General features: G+C 43.9%; 1 protein-coding gene across 3 annotated transcripts in view; it reads right to left on the minus strand.

Annotated features, from left to right (window-relative positions):
* The window catches only part of LOC146349860 (trifunctional purine biosynthetic protein adenosine-3), a 56956-nt gene that overhangs the window by 26549 nt on the left and 10565 nt on the right, over window positions 1-19842 (minus strand). For 2 of the 3 annotated variants that reach the window (XM_084843626.1, XM_084843627.1), the window contains exons 2-11: window positions 17307-17455; window positions 10331-10426; window positions 9167-9341; window positions 8915-9026; window positions 8653-8721; window positions 7637-7762; window positions 7149-7236; window positions 5543-5628; window positions 3864-4032; window positions 963-1194 (exon numbers count right to left, since the gene is read on the minus strand). In XM_084843626.1, coding sequence (XP_084699752.1) covers window positions 963-1194; window positions 3864-4032; window positions 5543-5628; window positions 7149-7236; window positions 7637-7762; window positions 8653-8721; window positions 8915-9026; window positions 9167-9341; window positions 10331-10426; window positions 17307-17451 — 1298 coding nt within the window. In that variant the 5' untranslated portion in view covers window positions 17452-17455. The remainder of the gene's footprint in view (window positions 1-962; window positions 1195-3863; window positions 4033-5542; window positions 5629-7148; window positions 7237-7636; window positions 7763-8652; window positions 8722-8914; window positions 9027-9166; window positions 9342-10330; window positions 10427-17306; window positions 17456-19842) is intronic. The other variant, XM_084843628.1, reaches the window with a different exon arrangement.

Genomic DNA, 19842 nt, shown 5'->3' on the forward strand with positions numbered 1-19842 from the left:
GTAGTACTATTTTACAATTAAATGGAAATCAAACAATGCTCTATACTACCTATTTTTTGAAGAGTGAAAGTTTAATAAAAGTGAGGTACAGGTGGTATTCCACACTGGTCAGATTCTAAATCACCTTTTGGCCCCTGAAGGCCACATTAATTGATGTCTGGTGGGTTACATCAAGGGTGGGCAGAAGGTATATCAGATGATTTGGATTTCAACTCCCAATGGTCATGAATGCTGGGAGTTGAAGTCCAAAACATCTGGAGGTCTACTTTCTGTCCAGCCCTGGGTAAGGGGAAGTGCACACACACACACACACTCACATTGTGCACACACACTCTTCCGCCACACACATACCAACTATCATGCACACCCACTTTTGTGTCCCCCCCCAATCTAAGCATGGAGGGATGGGGAGATTTAAACCTCCCCTCCCTGTGTGCTGAGATCTCCTCATGCACCCTGTTTCCCAGCAGAATTGGGCTCCCACCAGCCTTGTTCCAAAAGGATACTAAGAATTCTCTCTCTGAGAGACCTAACCTTCTAACCCAAATACAATTTCCAGAATTCCTTGTGGGCAAGCCAGGTCAGATAAACCAGTTTAACACTGTGATATGAATATTATGTAAGTACACATGGAAAAATAAGTGTAAGCATCCTATGCTTGTTTATCAATGTTTTTAAAATCTTCAGTAAAAGGAAGACTTATTCATTACCCAAACAATACCTAATCCTTGTACTCTGTAACTGATACAGAACTGATATTATACACAAGCATATCTGTTAAGAATTTTTATATGAGCCTACTGTGTAATTTATAGATATGACATCATATTAAATCATGCAGTAGTTATGTAACGGATTGCATGAATCATGACATCTGTTTATTTAAAGTTAAACAGAAGCCGTGACTCATGAAAAACATTACATAACGATTTCAGTTTTCCAGTTTGCCTTCAGATAGATACCTGGATTGTTTAAGGAAAGCAATAGCTCGATAACCAATATCCTTTCTATAAATGGCCCCTTGGAACCGAATGACTCCGACTCCTTTGTTGGCTTCTTCCAGTGCAGACACAAGGTCCTTCTTGATCGCTGTCACGGTGAGGACTCTGCCTCCGCTGGTCACTACTTTGCCATCCTTCATGGCTGTGCCTGCATGGAACACCTCCAAGCCTAGCTCTTTAGCCTGAGAAAATCCTATAAAGGTAGCAATAGAAATGTAAAAAAAACCAACAACAGTTACTTAAAAAACTTTGCCACAAATCGATTGGGTAAGCAAGCAATCACTTACATACCTTAACAAAACAAAAAAGGTACTAAGCCAAAGCACTGAAAGCTTACTTAAAAGTGTATGAATCCAGCTTTCTGAAACATCTGTGAAATCACATCTTCTCCACACTTGATACCGTAGTGTGACTGACTGCTCAGAGAAAGCCACATAGAAACTACATATGATGAAATGGCCAGGGTAAGTTCCACTGCACTCTTATTATGCATGGCTTTCTCTTGATAATGTGGGACAAATGTAGGCCTTGGGGAGGGTACATAAACCACATTGTTTCCCCTGCTGGCATTCACACAAAAAAGGAGGATGCAGTCCAAAGGCATACCCCACATTTATTTTTTGTTTGATTTTATTTATGACATTTCTATATCGCCCAATAGCCAAAGCTCTCACATGCTGACATCCTCACTCCCGTCCACCTTATCTTCCCCTAGACCAGGGGGTTGAGGAATCTCTTTCAGCTTGAGGGCCAAATTCAATTTTGGAGAAGCTTTCGGGGACACACTGGCCGGGCCCGAAAGCAAAAGGGGTGGGGGAAACAATTCAACCCCCCCCCCCCAGCATATTTTGGTTTAAAGCTCTAGCTTCCAAGAACTAAGTGTTTGGAGAGGCATTTCAGCCTTCTAGAATGGAGGGCAGTGGGGAAAGCTGCACAAAAGCCAGGAAACCATCAAACTATCAGTGGTGGTCTGAGGAAAGGCGGTGGTGCCAGGGGAAGGGGGCATGGCATATGGGGAACCCCAGAGGGCCAGACTGGGATCTCTGGATGGCTAGATTAGATCCCCAAGCCTGTGGTTCCCCACCTCTGCCCTAGATATAAAGATGACTGATCGGAGTCAACCTGACTCAGCTCTGCCCACCTGGGTACTCAGTGCAGCACCAACATAGGTTGGAGGGCTGGAGGGGGGGGGAGTTGCCGTGGTTCATAGAACCTCCATCTCTATCACCAGGAGACCACTCCACTTTGGAGTGGGCCTTGAGGGGTTGCACCTGGTGTTGGGCCATAGAGACAGATTGGGGATGCTACTGGTGTACCACCCACCCTGCTGCCCAGCATCCTCCCTGACTGAGCTGGCAGAGGCAGTCACAAATGTGGTGTTGGAGGAACCCAGGACGGTGGTTCTGAGTGACTTCAACTTCCATGCTGAGGCTGTCTCCGGAGTTCCAGCTCAGGACTTCATGGCCTCCATGACAACCATGGGGCTGTCTCAGTATGTGATCAGCCCAACACATGAAGCAGGGCACACCCTTGATTTGGTTTTTGCTCCAACTTGTGAGATGGGTAGTCTGAAGATTGGGGGGCTCCAAGTAACCCCACTGTCATGGTCAGGCCATTTCCTGGTGAGATTTGAACTTACAGCATTACTCTCCTCCCGCGGGGGTGGGGGACCTATTCGGATGGTGCGTGCCAGGAGACTGATGGAATCCGATGGATTTCTGAATGCTCTTGGGGATTTTCCAGTGGAGACAGCTGGTGATCCAGCAGAGACCCTAGCCTCATTGTGGAACAGTGAGATGCGGAGGGCCATTGACTTGATTGCACCTGAGTGCCTTCTCTGGCACTGTGGAGCCCATTCTGCTCCCTGGTATACTGGGGAGCTGCGGTCAATGAAACAGGCTGGATGTCGGCTAGAGCGCAAATGGCGCAAGACGCAAAGTGAAAACGACTGAGCATGCTCTAGAGTGCATAATCATGCCTACTGCGTGGCAGTGTGGGCAGCAAAGAAGGTTTATTTTGCTGCCTCCATTGCATCCTCAAGTAGCCATCCAGCAGAGCTCTTCCAGGTGGTCTGGTGGTGGTTAACATCTTCCCCAGTAAATGGGGCCCTGGCCCCGTCGGGGACCCACTGTGACCTTTTTGCATCACACTTTGAGGACAAAATTGCTTCTCTCCGCAGCAACCTTGGGTGACAAGCTACGCACTGTGGGTTGTTTTGCAAACAACCCACAGTGAGTGGTTGGTGCACCCAACAGATGATTGGGCTTGGCATGGGTTGTTTCCCCTCTCCTTCCCCCTGGGTCCGCCAACTGGCTCTACCCAGCATCCCAGGGGAGTTGGCAGCAGAACCTGTCTTGTCTGCTGCCAAGTCCCCTGTCCCCACTCTGATTGCGATTCTGATCGTGGTTGGGGCCCCTTTCTTTTCTTGTGCAAAATGGGGCTGGGATTTTTTTTTCACATTTTCCCAGCACCATGGAAGGTGTGCAAATGGCCTCCCTTTTAAAAACATATTTTCCCCCAGAGGTTATTCACAGTTGTGCACTTGCACAACTGTGGCTCTTCAAAATATAGAGGCTTGCCTTATCTACAGCCTTGTACGTTGCAGTTGTCAAACATGCAAAGTAACAGTCAAGGCTACACTGTAAATAGGCTGTTCTGACAGCCTTGCACAGTTGACAGGTGGGGAAACAGGGTGTAGATCCCCCTCAGCAGGGTTATCCCTAGGGTGCAAAGGGTTGCCCGGACCCTTTGGGTGTCCTGCTTAGAATCCTCACTTGCTCGAGTACCCAGAAACAGTTTTTCAGGATGCCCAATGTGCCACCCCCTTTTTCACTCCGAAAAGCACCACCTGTTATTTCCTACCTGCTATTTCCAAACCTTTGGCATAGCTTCCTGGATAGCCTTCGCTAGCCATGACTACAGTCACTGCTGCACTGTCTTCAAACCAAACAGGCATGTGGGAAGATAGCTTTCTATCAATAGTTGCTTGTATAACATCATAAAGGTCATTCTTAAGTAGCGGGAGAATTACCTAAACAAATATAGACAAGAGTTAAGAGATGTACTCCCAGGTGTCATTTAATAATAAAACTAGGAAATTAACAATGGAGATCGGAAGAGCCTAAAAGGAATATCTCAATGTATACTTATAGGAGATCCCAAGAACACTTACTAGGAACCATGTTCCATTAAAATATATAGAATTAACTGGCTTTAAGGGAAACAAGGTGACACAATGGACTTTTAATAGATTGTTAATAGATAGGGCAGGGCAGTGCTGAAGGTCACAGGATCATCCTGTGGTGCTTTCCAGTAAAGAAGCACTGCCTATTTGACTGAGGCTCGAAATCACAGCTACGACAGTGACTGTTAGCGTTTGAATTTGCTTAGCTATCCATGTTCACATTACGGCAATACATCACATTTATGCCAGCACGTTTGCTCACAATGGATAAGATGGGGTAGTGGCTATTTAATCATCCAGAAGTCGAAGTTTAGAGCCATCGCTGTGTGGCATGGTACATCACCTGTATTTGTACAATTTCTGGTTCACACTGTAGCGCAGTGCACTTGTCTCCATACGTTAGCTTTATCTCATGTTTCTAAATCTAATAAGCCTCTTTTTCTTTTCCCAGAACCTGTATGCATTGGATTAGCATTGTTCTTCCCCAGAATGCACAGACCAACCTTTCTGTTTAAACTCTCTCTAAATAGTAAGTTTGCTGTGCGTTCACACAATATTGGTACAGGGCAAGCACTCAGGAAACACGTGGCAGGATCCAATACTGCTGCAGCACCTCTGCTCATCCCATTGTGCCTGCTGGATCAAATGCTAGTGCAACAGGAACTAAAAGGTAAAGGTGTCCCCAACCAGTCGTGTCCGACCCTAGGGTGCGGTGCTCATCCCCGTTTCTAAGCCGAAGAGCCAGCGCTGTCCGAAGACGCTTCTGTGGTCATGTGGCCGGCATGACTGAACACCGAGGTGCACAGAACGCTGTTACCTTTCCCGCCGAGGCGGTACCTATTTATCTACTTGCAATTTCTTGCTTTCGAACTGCTAGGTTGGCAGGAGCTGGGACTGAAGACGGGAGCTCACTCTGTCACGCAGCATTCGAGTCTCGAACTGCTGACCTGCCGACCTTCCAGTCTGCAGTTCAGCGTCTTAACCACTAAGCCACCGTGGCCCTAGGAACTAGCACAGGAACTAGCACTTCCTAAAGCAACCCCAAAACCAAGTGGAAATGCTCCCTTCCAGAATGGCACAGGTTGGCTCCTTCTGTGAGCTACGCTGACCTGCCACATTCTGGAAAAGAATTGTTAAAAATGCCTGCAATTCTGCAATAGCAGGGAGATACATTTGCTTGCTCCTGACAACCCATGGGTTAGACGACGTATGGGTTGTTGTTACATGCAAACCAGGTCAATATGATGACTCAGCCAGTATACATTTTTTAAAATTACTTGCCCGTAATCCCCACTAAACATAGTAGGACTCACTCCTGAGCCAACACACACAGGATGGCACCATTGGTGTCTCTCACCTGACATTCAGGGTCACCAAATCTACAGTTGAATTCCAACACTTTTGGTCCATCTTTGGTTAGCATTAACCCAGCATAGAGCACACCTGTATTGAAAAGGCACAATATACTGAACATACAAGAATGGAAAAGCATATATTTTACATCTATTTCAAAGAACGATGCATTAATTTAAAATTATGACTAATGTTTCCACTATCTAGAGGCAAGTATAAAAATGGTATGCAGAACTTGGTCCACAATTAATTGTATTCACAATTTTTGGAGTGCAGTCATTTGCAAATAACAGGCTGTTTAACTCCCGTAGCATATACATATTTGGGTGTGTGTGTTATATTAGATATACATTCTATAATCTGTTCCCACTGCTGAATGCTTTTTAAAAAAAGATGATGCAAAGCTGGAGCTAATCAGAAAGAAAAAGATGAGCTCACTAGATCTATCTCCCTTCATCTCTTTCAGGTTATCAGAGCACTACATCTTATAACTGGCTGTTTATCACTACAGTTCTTGCTTTCCCCTACAGCAGGGATTCGCAATGTTTCCAGCCCCAAGGACAGCATCTGCTGGAGGGGCCAGGGGCTGCAGATGTGTGCACACACATGCATGCACACACATACAGACACCTATACACAAACTTCCCTTCCCTGTCCGCTGAGATGTAGGGATTGCTGGGGAAGGGGCGGCTTGGAGGTGAACGCCTTTCCCATCCCCCATCAGTTGCCATCAAGATAGCTCTTTCTCCGCTGCTATTACTGAAGGGCAAAACAGCGATCTCAGAAGCAGGACTGCTTGATGCTGAGAGAAATTCTCACCTCTCCTGTCCCCTAGCATAATCACTAATCAGCTGGGCTGTAGGGAAAAGCAGGCGGAGTCCTGCCAGCTTTGCGGGCTGTGAGTTGTGCACAGGCCATGGGTTGTGCATTCCTGCCCTACAGGGAACAGAATGTGTGTTTTCAACTTTTCCTGTCCAGGAAAGAGAGATTTGCATAGAGCTGTGCAAAGGTTTGGCACATATATAGTCTCACCAAGAGAGATTTGTAGGCCAGACAACCTCAGAGTTTGAAACTGCATGAGCAAACTGGACTCAATCTTCGGCAAGTACAAGAGCTGGTTAGTCAGCAGCAACTACAGCTGTAGCCATGCAGAACCATTACACATGATGCCATGGGACAATGGGTATGTTATGATCATGTCCCCCTGGCTCCAGCAGAGGAAGAGGTGGGAGAGCACAGCCCACTCCACTGACCTGCCTGGAATCATTTGGTGATTATGTAACATTTATGTAACTGAATGAAGAACTACTACCTGAATTTGCTCATTTTCCTGCTCTTTCTTCATCCCCTTTTCCTTTGGTATGGTGTCTATTAGGTTGAAAGGTTATGGGCAGGGACTACAGTTTTTTTTTCTTTAATCTTTGTTCAGCACTTGTAAAACTTTAGGTCAGGGATGGACTAGTTGTGGCCCTCCAGAAGTTTTGGCCTACAACTCCCATCAGTCCTAGCCAGCATAGCTAATGGTGAGGGATTATGGAAGTTGTAGGCCAAACCATCTGGAAGGTCTCAAGTTGCCAAGGTAAACACACACACACACGTTTCCCACTTACCTATGTAAGGAATACCTTCCTTTCTCATTCCATCAATTGTTTTTTGGAGAACAGAATTTCTGATTTTCAGAAGCAGTTCCTTGGATAGCTAATAAAGTGTTACAAAAAGTAGCATCTGTAAGCATGCAGAATAGTATAGTCCAAATGCTTTCCTATTCTGCATAATTTCAAATAATTCCTGGGCAACGTTATGGGGGGAAACTGTTCAGGGAAGGGGCCACAGCTCAGTAGTAGAGCACATACTTAGCATGCATATGTTCCCAGGTTCAATCCAAGGCATCTTCATGTCTGAGACTTGATGCCAGTCAGCAGAACAGACAATGCTGCTCTAGGTGGACCAAAGATCTGACTCAGTATAAGGAAACTTTATATGTTCAATAGATTCAAGGCAACAAGGCAAGAACCGTTATTTCCATTACTTGTTCTCATGACAGAGGCTCTTTAGGAATACGCTTCGACAAAGAAACATTGTACGACACACATTTTACCTGAGGTGCTGGGGCATAGGCCCCCATGCCGCCAGTATTTGGCCCTTGGTCTCCATCCATTAATCGTTTGTGATCCTGGGCAGGTGGCATGGGGGCAACCGTGACACCATCCGTGAAGCATAAACACTATAACAAAAACGGATAAATGACAGACATTATACCTAGTAACAATGGAAATTACCTTGGTTTCCAGGCTTATAAGGCTGATTATTAATAAGCTCTTCATTATGCATATAGTACCCTGCTCATAACAAGAACTAACTTAGGTATTTGACTTTTACTCCCGCAGGCAGTCCTCAGTCTGAACAAAAGTAATCTTTGGAAAAGACACCTCTTACACAAATTACTTTAGAAGCCACAGAAACAACACAAAACGCCAACGTACATTTTTAATATCTTGATAGAGCTAGGGAAGAGAGTGGCAGCAACAGTCATCCCTCCATGCCCTTTTCCCTAGCGGCGATTCCCGGGGGGGGGGGGGGAGGATTCGGGGAAGGGCAGCGGCGACAGTGAGCAACATACTAGTGGCCTCTGAGGACCACATGCGGCCTGCCCACCCCCCATTATGAAGCAACATTTTAGTCTGATTACCTGAACAGAATATTTTATTCTGGCAACTCACATTGGAAGAGTTCAAAACAGTACTACAGTTGTCTCTCTCAATTAGTGATTTCTAAGTTCTTAGGTATTAAAAATGTGTACCTAATATTCAGAATGGACATGATGCAGCCAAAGGTCACACATTTAAGTCCTATTGCTTTCAGTGGGGAAGAGTTGAGCACATGCTGAATTCTTCCACTGAAATAAGCAAGTAATAAAAATGATCAGCTTCAACTGGTTCTGTTGAATGCATTGCATTATAGACATTAGGGCAGATCCAGCATAGTTGTTCCATCAATGGAAGGAGCTTCCATGAATAGAACTAGAGTTATGCAATTCTCCTTCCATGAATGGAAGCTTCTTCCATTCATGGAGTGACTACATTGGCTTCCACCCATTATAAGTTATATACTTACAGAAACCTCTTCTCCTTCAAGAAGTTCCTCAACAACAACAGTTTCTCCAGCTGCTCCAAAGGTTTTATCCTGTATTAAAAGTATACATACATATCATATCCAATCTGTAGATTTTTCATTCATCACATCAAGTGGATTTTAAATTGTAGCATAGATGTTCTATTCCTTAAACATGCTACTGTATTTCTGGCCACAGTTACTTTTAATATAGGTTAATAAAAGGGATTTGTACATTTTTAATGCTTGTGCATTCCCAACTCACTTGCATTATTTCATGTACAGCTTTGCATGCCTCTCCGTTGTTTGCAGCCACAATCACACCTTTTCCAGCGGCCAGACCACTTGCCTTTACAACTAGGGCAGGGAAAGCCGCACTTGGGTGGTAAAAAAGAAAAGAAAGAAAGAGAGTGAGCAGGACTCCATACAAACTCCATGCTCTAGATACATTTGCAAATGCAGGGAAGATGGAACAAAATTAGTAAAACAATCCTTCCAATTCTGAAAGATGCTGTACCTAGTAATGAAGGTGCAAGCTTCTTCTGCATTAGTGAAAGCTTTCCATCTTGCAGTTGGGATGCCATGACGATCCAGAAAGGCTTTGGAGAAGCTCTTGCTGGACTCTAGTTGAGCTGCCTTTGCCGTAGGACCAAAACATCTTAAGCCAGCAGCTGTCAAATCATCAACAATTCCTAGCAACAAATGTATCTCAAAGTTATATAGGCACTCAAAATAGTTAGTTGAAATATAACCATATACAGTCATAGCAAACTCAATTCTCTGAGTACCAATCCTTAATGTATCCTTAATGTATCCACCATCCACATACAAGAAGGATGGATCAGCAAGCTTGGGGGAGCCCAAAGGTTTGCAGAAGTATAACTTTATGGAGGTGGTGGTGAGAATCCTAAGGGGAATGTGTGAGAAAGATGCTAAAAACAGCCCAGTGAAGACTGAGCATGCTATATAGACACAGAATGATGGCTGTCTATTGGAGGGAGGGAACACCCCCCCAACACACACACAGGGGGCGGGGGGGGGAAGACGAATGGAATATCATGGAGGAGGGCATGGCTGGCTCCTTGGAACCATGAAGAGGAGCACCTCACACTACAACATTTTGTTGCATGTCCTACTTATAATTCCTAATTCTGACATGTTCTGTGAATCATCCCCCCTTCCCCGTGACCTGGGATGGGATTTACAGAAATGATGGATATCTATGGCTGTTGATGAAGGCAGCATCTAGGAGCTGGAAATCTGAGCCTTTAATAACTTTATCAATTTCTTGACTATCATCTGCAGTACCCATTTCAAAACCATAGACAAATGGGATGGAAGTAATGAGGAAGGGCAAGTAAGTATTTCACTTGGACCTAAACCAAGCCAGCCCAGATCGCTGAACTGTTCGCCAACCAAGAAGGCCCCCAAGTACCTTTTAATTAATAACTGTAGAATTCTGCCACCTTCAATATTATATTATATTCTGATAGAAGGGATGTTCTGTAATGCATGCACAACAACATACATGCGCATTTTAGACACTTGTCTATACAGCATACAGAAGTGATAAGTATTTGTAAGATTTGTCACAATTATTTAAGATCAGTCAGTTCATAAATTAAATAGAAGACAGCAACTCGCATAAACAAAATATTTTTGTAATTTCTTTTACACGTACCAGCAGCAAGAGGGACTTCTGGACCAACCACCACAAGTCCAATCTTCTGGTCTTTGCAGTACTTGGAAAGAGCGGCATGATCACTGACTGAGGTAACTATCAGCAGATAGAAAGAACAGGTCAGTCACAATTAGTGGGGATATTTATTCCTTACATTTGTTCCCCTCTCTTCCTCCATACAGCTCCCAGAGGAACTTTAATCTCAAAGTATCTTACTGAGGTAGGTTCAACTGAGGGCCAAACTAGATGAAATGTTATTTGCACAATTTAGCAATTGCGTGAATGGCTTCTTTAAAAGGACATTTCAGGCACAGAGCCCCTTGATCGAGATCGAACCCTGGGATGGGGAGTAGGAGAACTTTAACCCTTTGCCCCTACCCCACCTACTGTGGTCCTGATCCATATTGGGGGCCCTGAACCTACTTGCATTGGGGAGAGCTCCTACTGGAATGAATGGGAGCCCCCTCCCCCGACTAATGCAAATAGAAGGCACGGGGGTGAGCTCTGGATCAGGACTGAAGCAGGATTAAAGCCACTATTCCCTCACACCAGGATCCAAATCAGGGCCCCTGCACCTGAAATTTACTTTTAAAAGGCCATTGTATCTAGTTTGGACCCAAGAGACAATTTTGTTGTTCATCACACAGTCACCTTTGCACTTCCCTGGTAATTTGCAAGTAGGAGAACATTTCTGTCATTTCATACTTCGTGATTATAGGAGCTCCAGAATGGTGCGACTGAGGCATTTTGAAACCTTGACTGATCCAGTTTGCAGTGTTCCATTCATACATTGGAATGTTTCAAGTCATATCACACAGACAGCCACACATCTTAACTGGAACCGAAATTGACTGGGATCCATCAGGTTAATATTTGCCCATAAGTTCTGGCACAATGCTCACGTAGAAAGGGTACATCCCTGCGAAAACCGTTGGCAAGGTTTGCCCTACTTTTTGTAAGAAGATTTTATGGGGGGTGGGGAAATATGTTTGTTTTAATATGCATCACACACACATACACACGCACAGCATGCAACATTTGCTCACAAGGGAAAGAAAACCAAGTACATGCCAAAAAAGCACAGAAAGGCAACATTACTCTCTGACTTTTATCAAGAATAAATAAATCCAAAGTCTAAAGTGTACTGGGTCATGTGAGTCAATCAGCCAAGACAGCCGCCAACCCCCTCATTGTTGATGACAAGTATTGGGTAGTTGCAAAGGGTGTTACAGAGGTAGAAACAGGCAAACATGAAGCAATACATTTCCATTGGCCTGGCCTATTTAATGTGAAGCCTTTGTTCCTTTTTGATGTTATTCCTCATCTGGGCTTCATGACTCTTGCATAGGAGACGTGTGGGCAATGAAAGGTGCTGTGTGGTATTTTAGGATATCATGAGAACTCATATTGGCAAATTTTATTCACCACTTTGGCAGTGATGGATGACCCTTTGGAATAACTGCCATTAAACTGCTTTCTCTCCCCGTTACTAGGTCAAAAAGAATCAAAACAATAGAACAAAAACTTTTTCGACTCTGCAAATGTCATTATTTCACAAAAGTGACATTTAGGGTATAGGTTAATGGTTTTAGGGGAAAATATGTAACAGGAAGTGCCTCCATAGCCCTACAATATGGCCCTGTTTGGATGTAACAGTGGCACTCAGCAGCAATTCATGGATTAATTAAGTATGGAGGAGCCAGTAAGAAACAGTGGAGAAACTCCTGCTGTTTTTTATGTAACTCCAAACCCATTGTTTGTTCTTGGGTTAACTTGGGATTGTTTAATCCACGAACACCCGCAAGTGCCTGGGTTCAGACGTCATGGAAACAATCTACATGCCGCATTCGTAGGTTGTTGCTGGAAACTGGAATTGGCTCGTGCACAGCATGCACCCCTACAATGTATGGGTTAATTAATTGATCCATGAATTGCTATTGCTACATCCAAACAGGGTCTATTACTTTCTCCCTTCACAAATAATCCTCTGTCTCTCCTGGTTCAGAGTAGAAGGGTAGGCCATGGCCAAACCTGTACACCCTAAAAGGTAAAGGAAGACCTAGGGTCCACAAATGTTGGTCTGACTTACTAGCCATCCATTATTTGTACTTGCCAACAAGCTCCTTCACAAAAGTCCTCTGATTTTGGAAGAGAAGCAGGATTTTCTTTCATTTGAACTCAGCATGGAGAAGCTACTGTAAGAAACAGTGGAGAAATTCCTGCAGTTTCTTATGTAACCCCAAATCTAGCACAATGATAGCACTTTAGGGAGGAGACCCTTGTGTTGCAGTGGAGCATGTTCACCAGAGTGCCAGGGTCACTTGCACCTGGTGAGTGGATTTGTGGACATCTGGCGAGTCCCCATGTCTCCAGAAAACTTGTGTTAGCTTTAGATGTTGCAGTCCAGTGACCTACAGATTCACTTTTCATGCTTCTGATGTAACTTCTGAAAAGAGCATCTATGTATATTGTGACAGAGATATGTGCAGGATGGAACAGCATCCGATGGCCACACATCTCTCTGCAAGGGAAGTGTGTGATTCTCACTTTGGATCTTACACCAGAAGTACAAAAAAGCAAATGCATGAGTTAGTCACAATGCACACATCTGCTTTCTCTAAATAGAATCATAATGTTCAAAGCACACTGAAACTGACCTTCACAAATAATGTCGATACCACTCTCTTTTTGGACTTTTTAGATTTGAACCTTTTTTCTTTTCTTTTTTTGAACATGTGAATATTGCTCAGACAGTGGGGCTGTTCAGATGTAACTCCAGACTGTGCCTTGGGTTTGTGCACTCCCTCCTCCCTGGAGCAATTAATAATTTCCAATCTTGACTTGGAACAAACCATAGTTTGCTGTTTTGCCTGAACAGGCAAACAATGGGTTGTACTTGCCAGAAACTATAAACAAATAAAATGAATAAAACCATAGATAAACAAAATACTGTATTTCCTGCCTGCTGTGATGTTTTTAGCACCACTTTTTGCTGTTTTTATTGTGTTTCTATTCATTTTCATTTGAAATAAAAGGTGGTATAGAAATTTCAAATGAATAAATAAAGCAAATCAGAATCACAAAGGAATTTCAAACCCTGGTTTATAGGATACTGAAAATCATAGTTTGTCCATTCAGATGAAATGACAAACATATTTTGCCACAAATTGGGACCTGAAGTTACTAATCACCACACATGAGCCAAATGCTCCTCCGGTCTTTTTCTTGCAAAGCCAAACTGTGGTTTGGTGTTACATCTGAACATACCTTGTATGTTATATAGGAGACAGCCATTTTCAACCTGAACTAGAGCTCTTTGAACTATGGCTCTTAAATTTGAATTATCTGATGCATGTGCATTTGCATGTTCCTGTTGGACAGATCCTGTGTTAAAGATATTCATTATCTGATGGCTACAGAGAAACAGCTTATGAATTCCCCTCTGGGATGTGTGGCATATCCCATACTAAAAAGAAAACCCAAAGTGGAAGGAAATTTGGAAGACCATTAACATCCTTAACATCTGAATGTGCATCATGTGTTACCAATGTATTGATACAGGAAAGTCAAACGTTATTAAGGGTGCATAGCTGGCTGGGGGATGCTGGGAGTTGTAGGCCTTTTTTCTCTCTAAACATGTGTAGGATTGCGCCCTTAAAGTGTGTTTAAAAGATATCAATGGGGAAGCAAGTTCAGTTCAAACTAGTAGAACCTTCTTCCAAACAACATGTTGAGATCAGTTGTCATAATATCCATCATGAGCTCTAAAGCCTTACAGAATCAGGAGCTGAGGTTTACTTTTTATTCTTATTATTTTAAGAAGTTTGAGTTTTATCATAGATAGATGACATTTTTGCTTCTTCATTGGGAATATCAATAGGAACTCTTAAAATATAAATGAAAATGCAATTATATTGACTGTAATGCTGGGTCTGTCATGTGAAAGGGAAGGTTGCTGGAAGAGGAAACCAACATAACTCAATAAACAGAGTGACAAAGATTTTTGTTTGATGCTATGGGTTTGAACAGATCATATGATTGCCATGTGAATGCTCTGGGATATCTCATTCTCTTAATGAAAAGGAGAATTAAATAGAGAATATTGATCCTTATGATACAGAAAACACTTTGAAAATGGAGAAGAAAAAATATGACACTTTTATTGTATTTTTTAAATTGCAGGTAAATATGACTTTGGTCTACAAGATGAGTGCCCCAGTCCAAAGCAGGCTTCCACATCTGGATCTTCTTTCATGTGTGGGAACAGCAAGCAGAAAGAGGGGTCAACAATTTCATTCACCATGCTTGCCATGGCAAGTGTTTTGCTGCCCACTGGAAAGTGTGATGAGCCCCTGCATTCCTCCCAACCTCGGAGCTAAAGAGGGGGATGGGAGATCATGGTCACAACTTTACTGGGCTACCAAGGCCTTCCAAAGTGCAGTGCAGTGCAGCTGTGGGTATGATCCCTACCCCCTTGCCAGCTCCAAGTTCGGAGGATGGCTGGGCTTGCTTTGTTGGTGTATTCCTGAGTACAGCATGGGCACAGCTAATGTGGAATTGCAGAGCAAAACCTAGCTCTCCTCTCTATCTGAGTGCTGGAGAAAGTGGTCAGGGACCATTGCCACAACTTCACTGGGTTCTAGAGGCCTTCTGAGGGCCTTCAAAGTGCACTGCAACTACAGGGATGTTTCCTCCCCCCTCCCCCCACCCCACCCCAAGCTTGAACAGAAGGCTAGGTCTTTCTTTCTTTCTTTCTTTCTTTCTTTCTTTCTTTCTTTCTTTCTTTCTTTCTTTCCTTCCTTCCTTCCTTCCTTCTTTCTTTCTTTCTTTCTTTCTTTCTTTCTTTCTTTCTGAGATGATCTCCCAGGCTTTTGAACTGGGGAGGGGAGGAGGAGATTATCCCTAACCACATTTTGGAAGCACAGCACAAGGTCCAGAACAAATTCCACTCTTAAGGGGAAGGACTTGGGGAAGGACTGACAGCCAAAGATGTTTGGGTTGTGGCCAACCAAAAACATTGGACCCCTGGGAATAAATCAAATGCACATCTCAATGAGCTTCCAAACATAGGTGTCACCCATCTGCACACAATTGCATTCAGTGGGATTGTGTATCCTCATCCAGTGTCTGGTGTGACTAGAAATGATTTGGGGCTAAAATGTGCCAAGCAGAGTAGTATAGTTTCCACATGAACTATTAACTGATTGGATGTGTCCTGAACACATCTATACTTATAACAAAGGCTAGTTTACAAACAATGTCAGTTAATAAAATCATGTACTTTAAACATACAGAAACAGAAATTCAGTTACAAAGGTTATTATGTAAGAAATAGTAACACACACACACACACACACACTCACAAAGCGGTAGACAGCTCCAACAGTTTTATCATAACTTCTGTGGATTTTAGGAACATAAGAAGCTGCCTTTTACCAAGTCATTGGCCCATTTAGACCAGTACTGTCGACACTGACTGGCAGTGGCTCTCCAGGGTTTCAGGCAGGCATTTTCCCAGTCATACCTGGAGATGCTGAGGATCGAACCTGGGACCTTCTGCATGCAAAGCAGGTGCTCTGCCACTGAGCTATGGCCCCTCCCTTCTATGTAAGTTCAGAAGGGCCTAAACATAAATTGACCAAGCTGAGATTCCCACAACTCTGTGTGAAACCAAAACATCAAGCCACTGTTTTTCAGTTCCGAGAAAGCTGCAAAGAGTAGCAGTATGTCTCTCCTACTTCCAGATGTGAAATACCCCTGGTCTACACACGCAGCGGAATGAGGTGGCGGATGAATGGACTATACCTCTTCAAGCTCCAGGGAAGCAGAGGGAAGGGAGGAAATGCCATTTTTGAATGCTTTCCCATATAAAAAATACCCTTTAAGAGTATTCAAGGGCCCTGTAGAGCCAGAAGTCATGCTCCCTTCCAAGTGGGAGACATCTGAAGGAGGAGTGCACACAGAAACAGAAATTCAGTTGAAAAGGATATTAGGTGAGAGATAGTTTTACACACACACACACACACACACACACGGAGACTGCTTCAATAGCTTTTGCATAATTTGTGTAGGTTCTAGGAACCTAGAATGCTATGTTATACTCAATCAGACATTGGTCCATTTAGACCAGTATTCCAGTCCCCAGGAATGCTTTCAATACAGCCTCAATACAGCCTTGAAAAGAGGATTGATGATATGCTGCTCGCTGGCCTTTCCACACCTGTTTCACAAATGTTCACCAGAAATGAAAGATCAGGGAGAAACTTTGAACAGGAGTTTGACTGTCACTGTTAAGACCAGCGTATGTAGAATGAGTTTCTGTGCAAAGGTGAGGAGTTTTGAATGGACTGCCACCATCAAAGAAACCAGCTTATGGGTTGGGTCCAGACTGAGTCATACTTTGATTAGATCCAGGTCCTATGGATTTCAGTGGGTCTACTCTATGTATGACTAAACCTGGATTCAACCTCAGGTGCTCAGATGAAGAGAGAAGAATAATCAATGCCAGTAATTTATTTTTTAATTTTTTTCAACAAGCCCAGCAAGGAGAACAGCTATGATGGTGCAGATGGGGTCAGAATCCAATAGGGCCATTTTGGAAGTGGCCCTCCTGCTGATCCCATTGCACAAGTGGGACCCACCACTTGCACAATGGGGATATAACGCTTCCTATAGGAAGCCCTGAAATGAGCGGAAATACTCATTTCTGGATCAGGACAGATCGGCAGAGCTCCCTTATGTGAGCTCAGCTGACCTGCCCCATTCCAGAAATGAACACTAAAGAGCTAAACCTCCATTGTGCAAGCAGTGAGTCACGCTTGTGGATCGGAATCAGCGGGGGTGCAATAGAATCATCAGGGGCGCAAAGCCCCATTGGATACTGCCCATGAAATCCACAATTTATCAGTGGAAAAGGTTGAAACATTTCATCCCTCTGTGCTGTACATCTCAGCTTAGTTTACATTTTGATAATTACCTGAATTGGAGATTTTCCCATGATTAGCTGTTCCGGCATTTCCTGGAGCAACCAGTACCTGTTTCACGTGGGGGGACTGTGCCAGTTTCCACGCCAGAGCGTGTTCTCTGCCTCCACTGCCAATCACAAGCACTCGCTCAGCCATTTGTCTATGAAAAAGCAGGTCATGCAAGTTATCACACATTACACTGAACAATACCTGTAGTAGCAAAAAGTGCCATATTGCTATATCACACTGCTGTTGCAAAGAAACTTGCTTTGCGTAGGGATACATTTCTGTTTTGTTCTGTTAACTGATACTGTTAGCACAAAGGACCCAAGCATAACTTTTATCTGTCCAACTTTCTTCACAGGCCTCTGGCAATTCATGTAGCAAATTATGGTAATAACTTCATGAAGACCAGCTCAGATTTTTTTAAATGCTGTGGCTCACACTTAGCAATACAAACCATTGCCATGTTTCCATGACAACGGAAGGAGAAGCTAATAGAGGAGTACCGGATTATTTTAAAAGGAATTGGCTTTGCCGTGAGCAGGGTTCCACAAGCAGATTCTCTGGACCAGTAAAAATCACTTCACAGAACATACTTCCTGGTGGGGGTGGGGGTTGGAGTGAACGTCATCTGACTGGCAGGGGCTGCTCAACCAATAAGAGAGGCTTCCCCCCACCCCCCACTTTCTCCTGAAAGTCCAGATGCACCTGCATTTCAGGAGCAAGCCTCATTGAGCACAATGGGAGTTACTTCCATGTAGACACACATATGCTTGTGCTGGGAAAGGGGGTGGGTGGGAGGAGAACACAAAGACAGAAACCAACCCCCATTTTAACCCACAGGACCTCATTGACCACAGTGGGCGTTACTTCTGAGGAGACAGTAATGGGTTTGTTGTGGGAAAGAGAACAGTAAACACAAAGACAGAAGCCAGCCCCCATTGTAACCTGCAGGATATCTATAAGGAAGCTGTGAAGTCGTTACTTTCTAAGGCAATGAATCGGAGCCTGGAGCCTCGCTTAAGCCTCGCGTAATCGCACTTAAGGAATTGGGCTTTAAAATGTGCTGTGTCAGTTGAGGGGCTTCTCTGATATTTCTGTGGGCATTCAGACGCAAGCCTCATTCAGCACAATGGGAGGAAACACTCCTTGAGTGGGGTCATGGTGAAAGGCACACCCCTGGGCAAGGCTAGCATAGCCGAGCTAAATGTTGTATGCCCAAAAAGTTGTTGGGGCTTACAACAACTATACCGGGGAGAACCCGACTTAAGGAAAATAATTGGACCTTACGCAATCTCAGGAAATCCAGTTTTTCCCTGATAAGTTCTGGGGTGGCTGCTGGATGGCCACGATGTCATGTATCCCTAGTGACCTCAATACGTAGCCAGCTCGGAGAAAATAGCTGGTGGAAACATCCCACATGTCACTGCTGCAGTTAGTAACATTTTACATAATTCTTTAGGTGATATTTTGTACTTGTTTAAACACACTGTAATAAGCATATGACTGTGACCATTGTTACAAATATTAACAGCAAGTTTTGTTGTCTGTGGGAGATAGCAATAGAGGCAGGATGCATAATTCCTTTCCTGAACCCTGTATATACAGTTATAACACTGGTGGTGTACTACTTCAATTGTTAACTCCTGCTGGAAGTAAAGACAGAACCAATCACTTTAGTAGTTAGTAGTAACTACAGCTATTACCAGGCAAGGGAAAAGATTATCCATGCAATAAGCTAGTGACTGTGATGATAAGGCAACAATACCATATACAAACCAATACAACTGATGTTGTACCACCTCTTGCACTTTCTCTGGAGGGTTCCACAACCAGCACCTCTGCTGACCACCAAATTAATTCTACCAGTCCGGTTTTACAGTTATGGCTCTGGAAACATGTATGTATGTATGTATGTATGTATCTATCTATCTATCTGTCTAGCTAGCTATCTATCTATCTATCTATCTATCTATCTATCTATCTATCTATCCATGGAAACAATATCACTGATTCTGTTCTCTTAACACCAGTAGTAGTATTTGCAGCTTAATCATAAACATGGGCAGTCCCACTCAGTTCAATAGAGCTCACTTTCAGCTCAGTGGGTACAGGATTGCAGCCTAACAGTGCAATCCTATATGTGTCTTACTCAGAAGTAAGCCCCACTGAGTTCAGTTTGGCTAATTCCCAGCTACAGCAAACATGGGGAACCTCTGTTCCATTGGATCAATATGGCCTGAGGGGATTCCCCATCTGCCTTGCCGGCTTCTTCTCTAGGCCCTGCCCCTCTCCCCAGGCAGTTTTTGTGGAGGCTCACCTGCCAATCCAAGCTAACCTCTCACCAAGAAATCATAGCCTGCCACAGTCTCCTAGGTTTTATCTTTGATCAACTGAGTGTTGAGCAGGGAAAATTTCCCTGCCCCCCACCCCACCCCCAGAGCTGATCTGCATGGATCAGATGAGGGGGACTGGGAAGGGTGTGAGTGTGAGTGTGTGTGTGTGAATGGTGTAGAATGGAGAGCCAGTGTGGTGTAGTGGCAA

This window comes from Heloderma suspectum, chromosome 3 (assembly GCF_057233095.1).
Source record: "Heloderma suspectum isolate Gila_16-S chromosome 3, 16-S_ref, whole genome shotgun sequence".
NCBI classification, from domain to species: Eukaryota; Metazoa; Chordata; class Lepidosauria; order Squamata; family Helodermatidae; genus Heloderma; species Heloderma suspectum.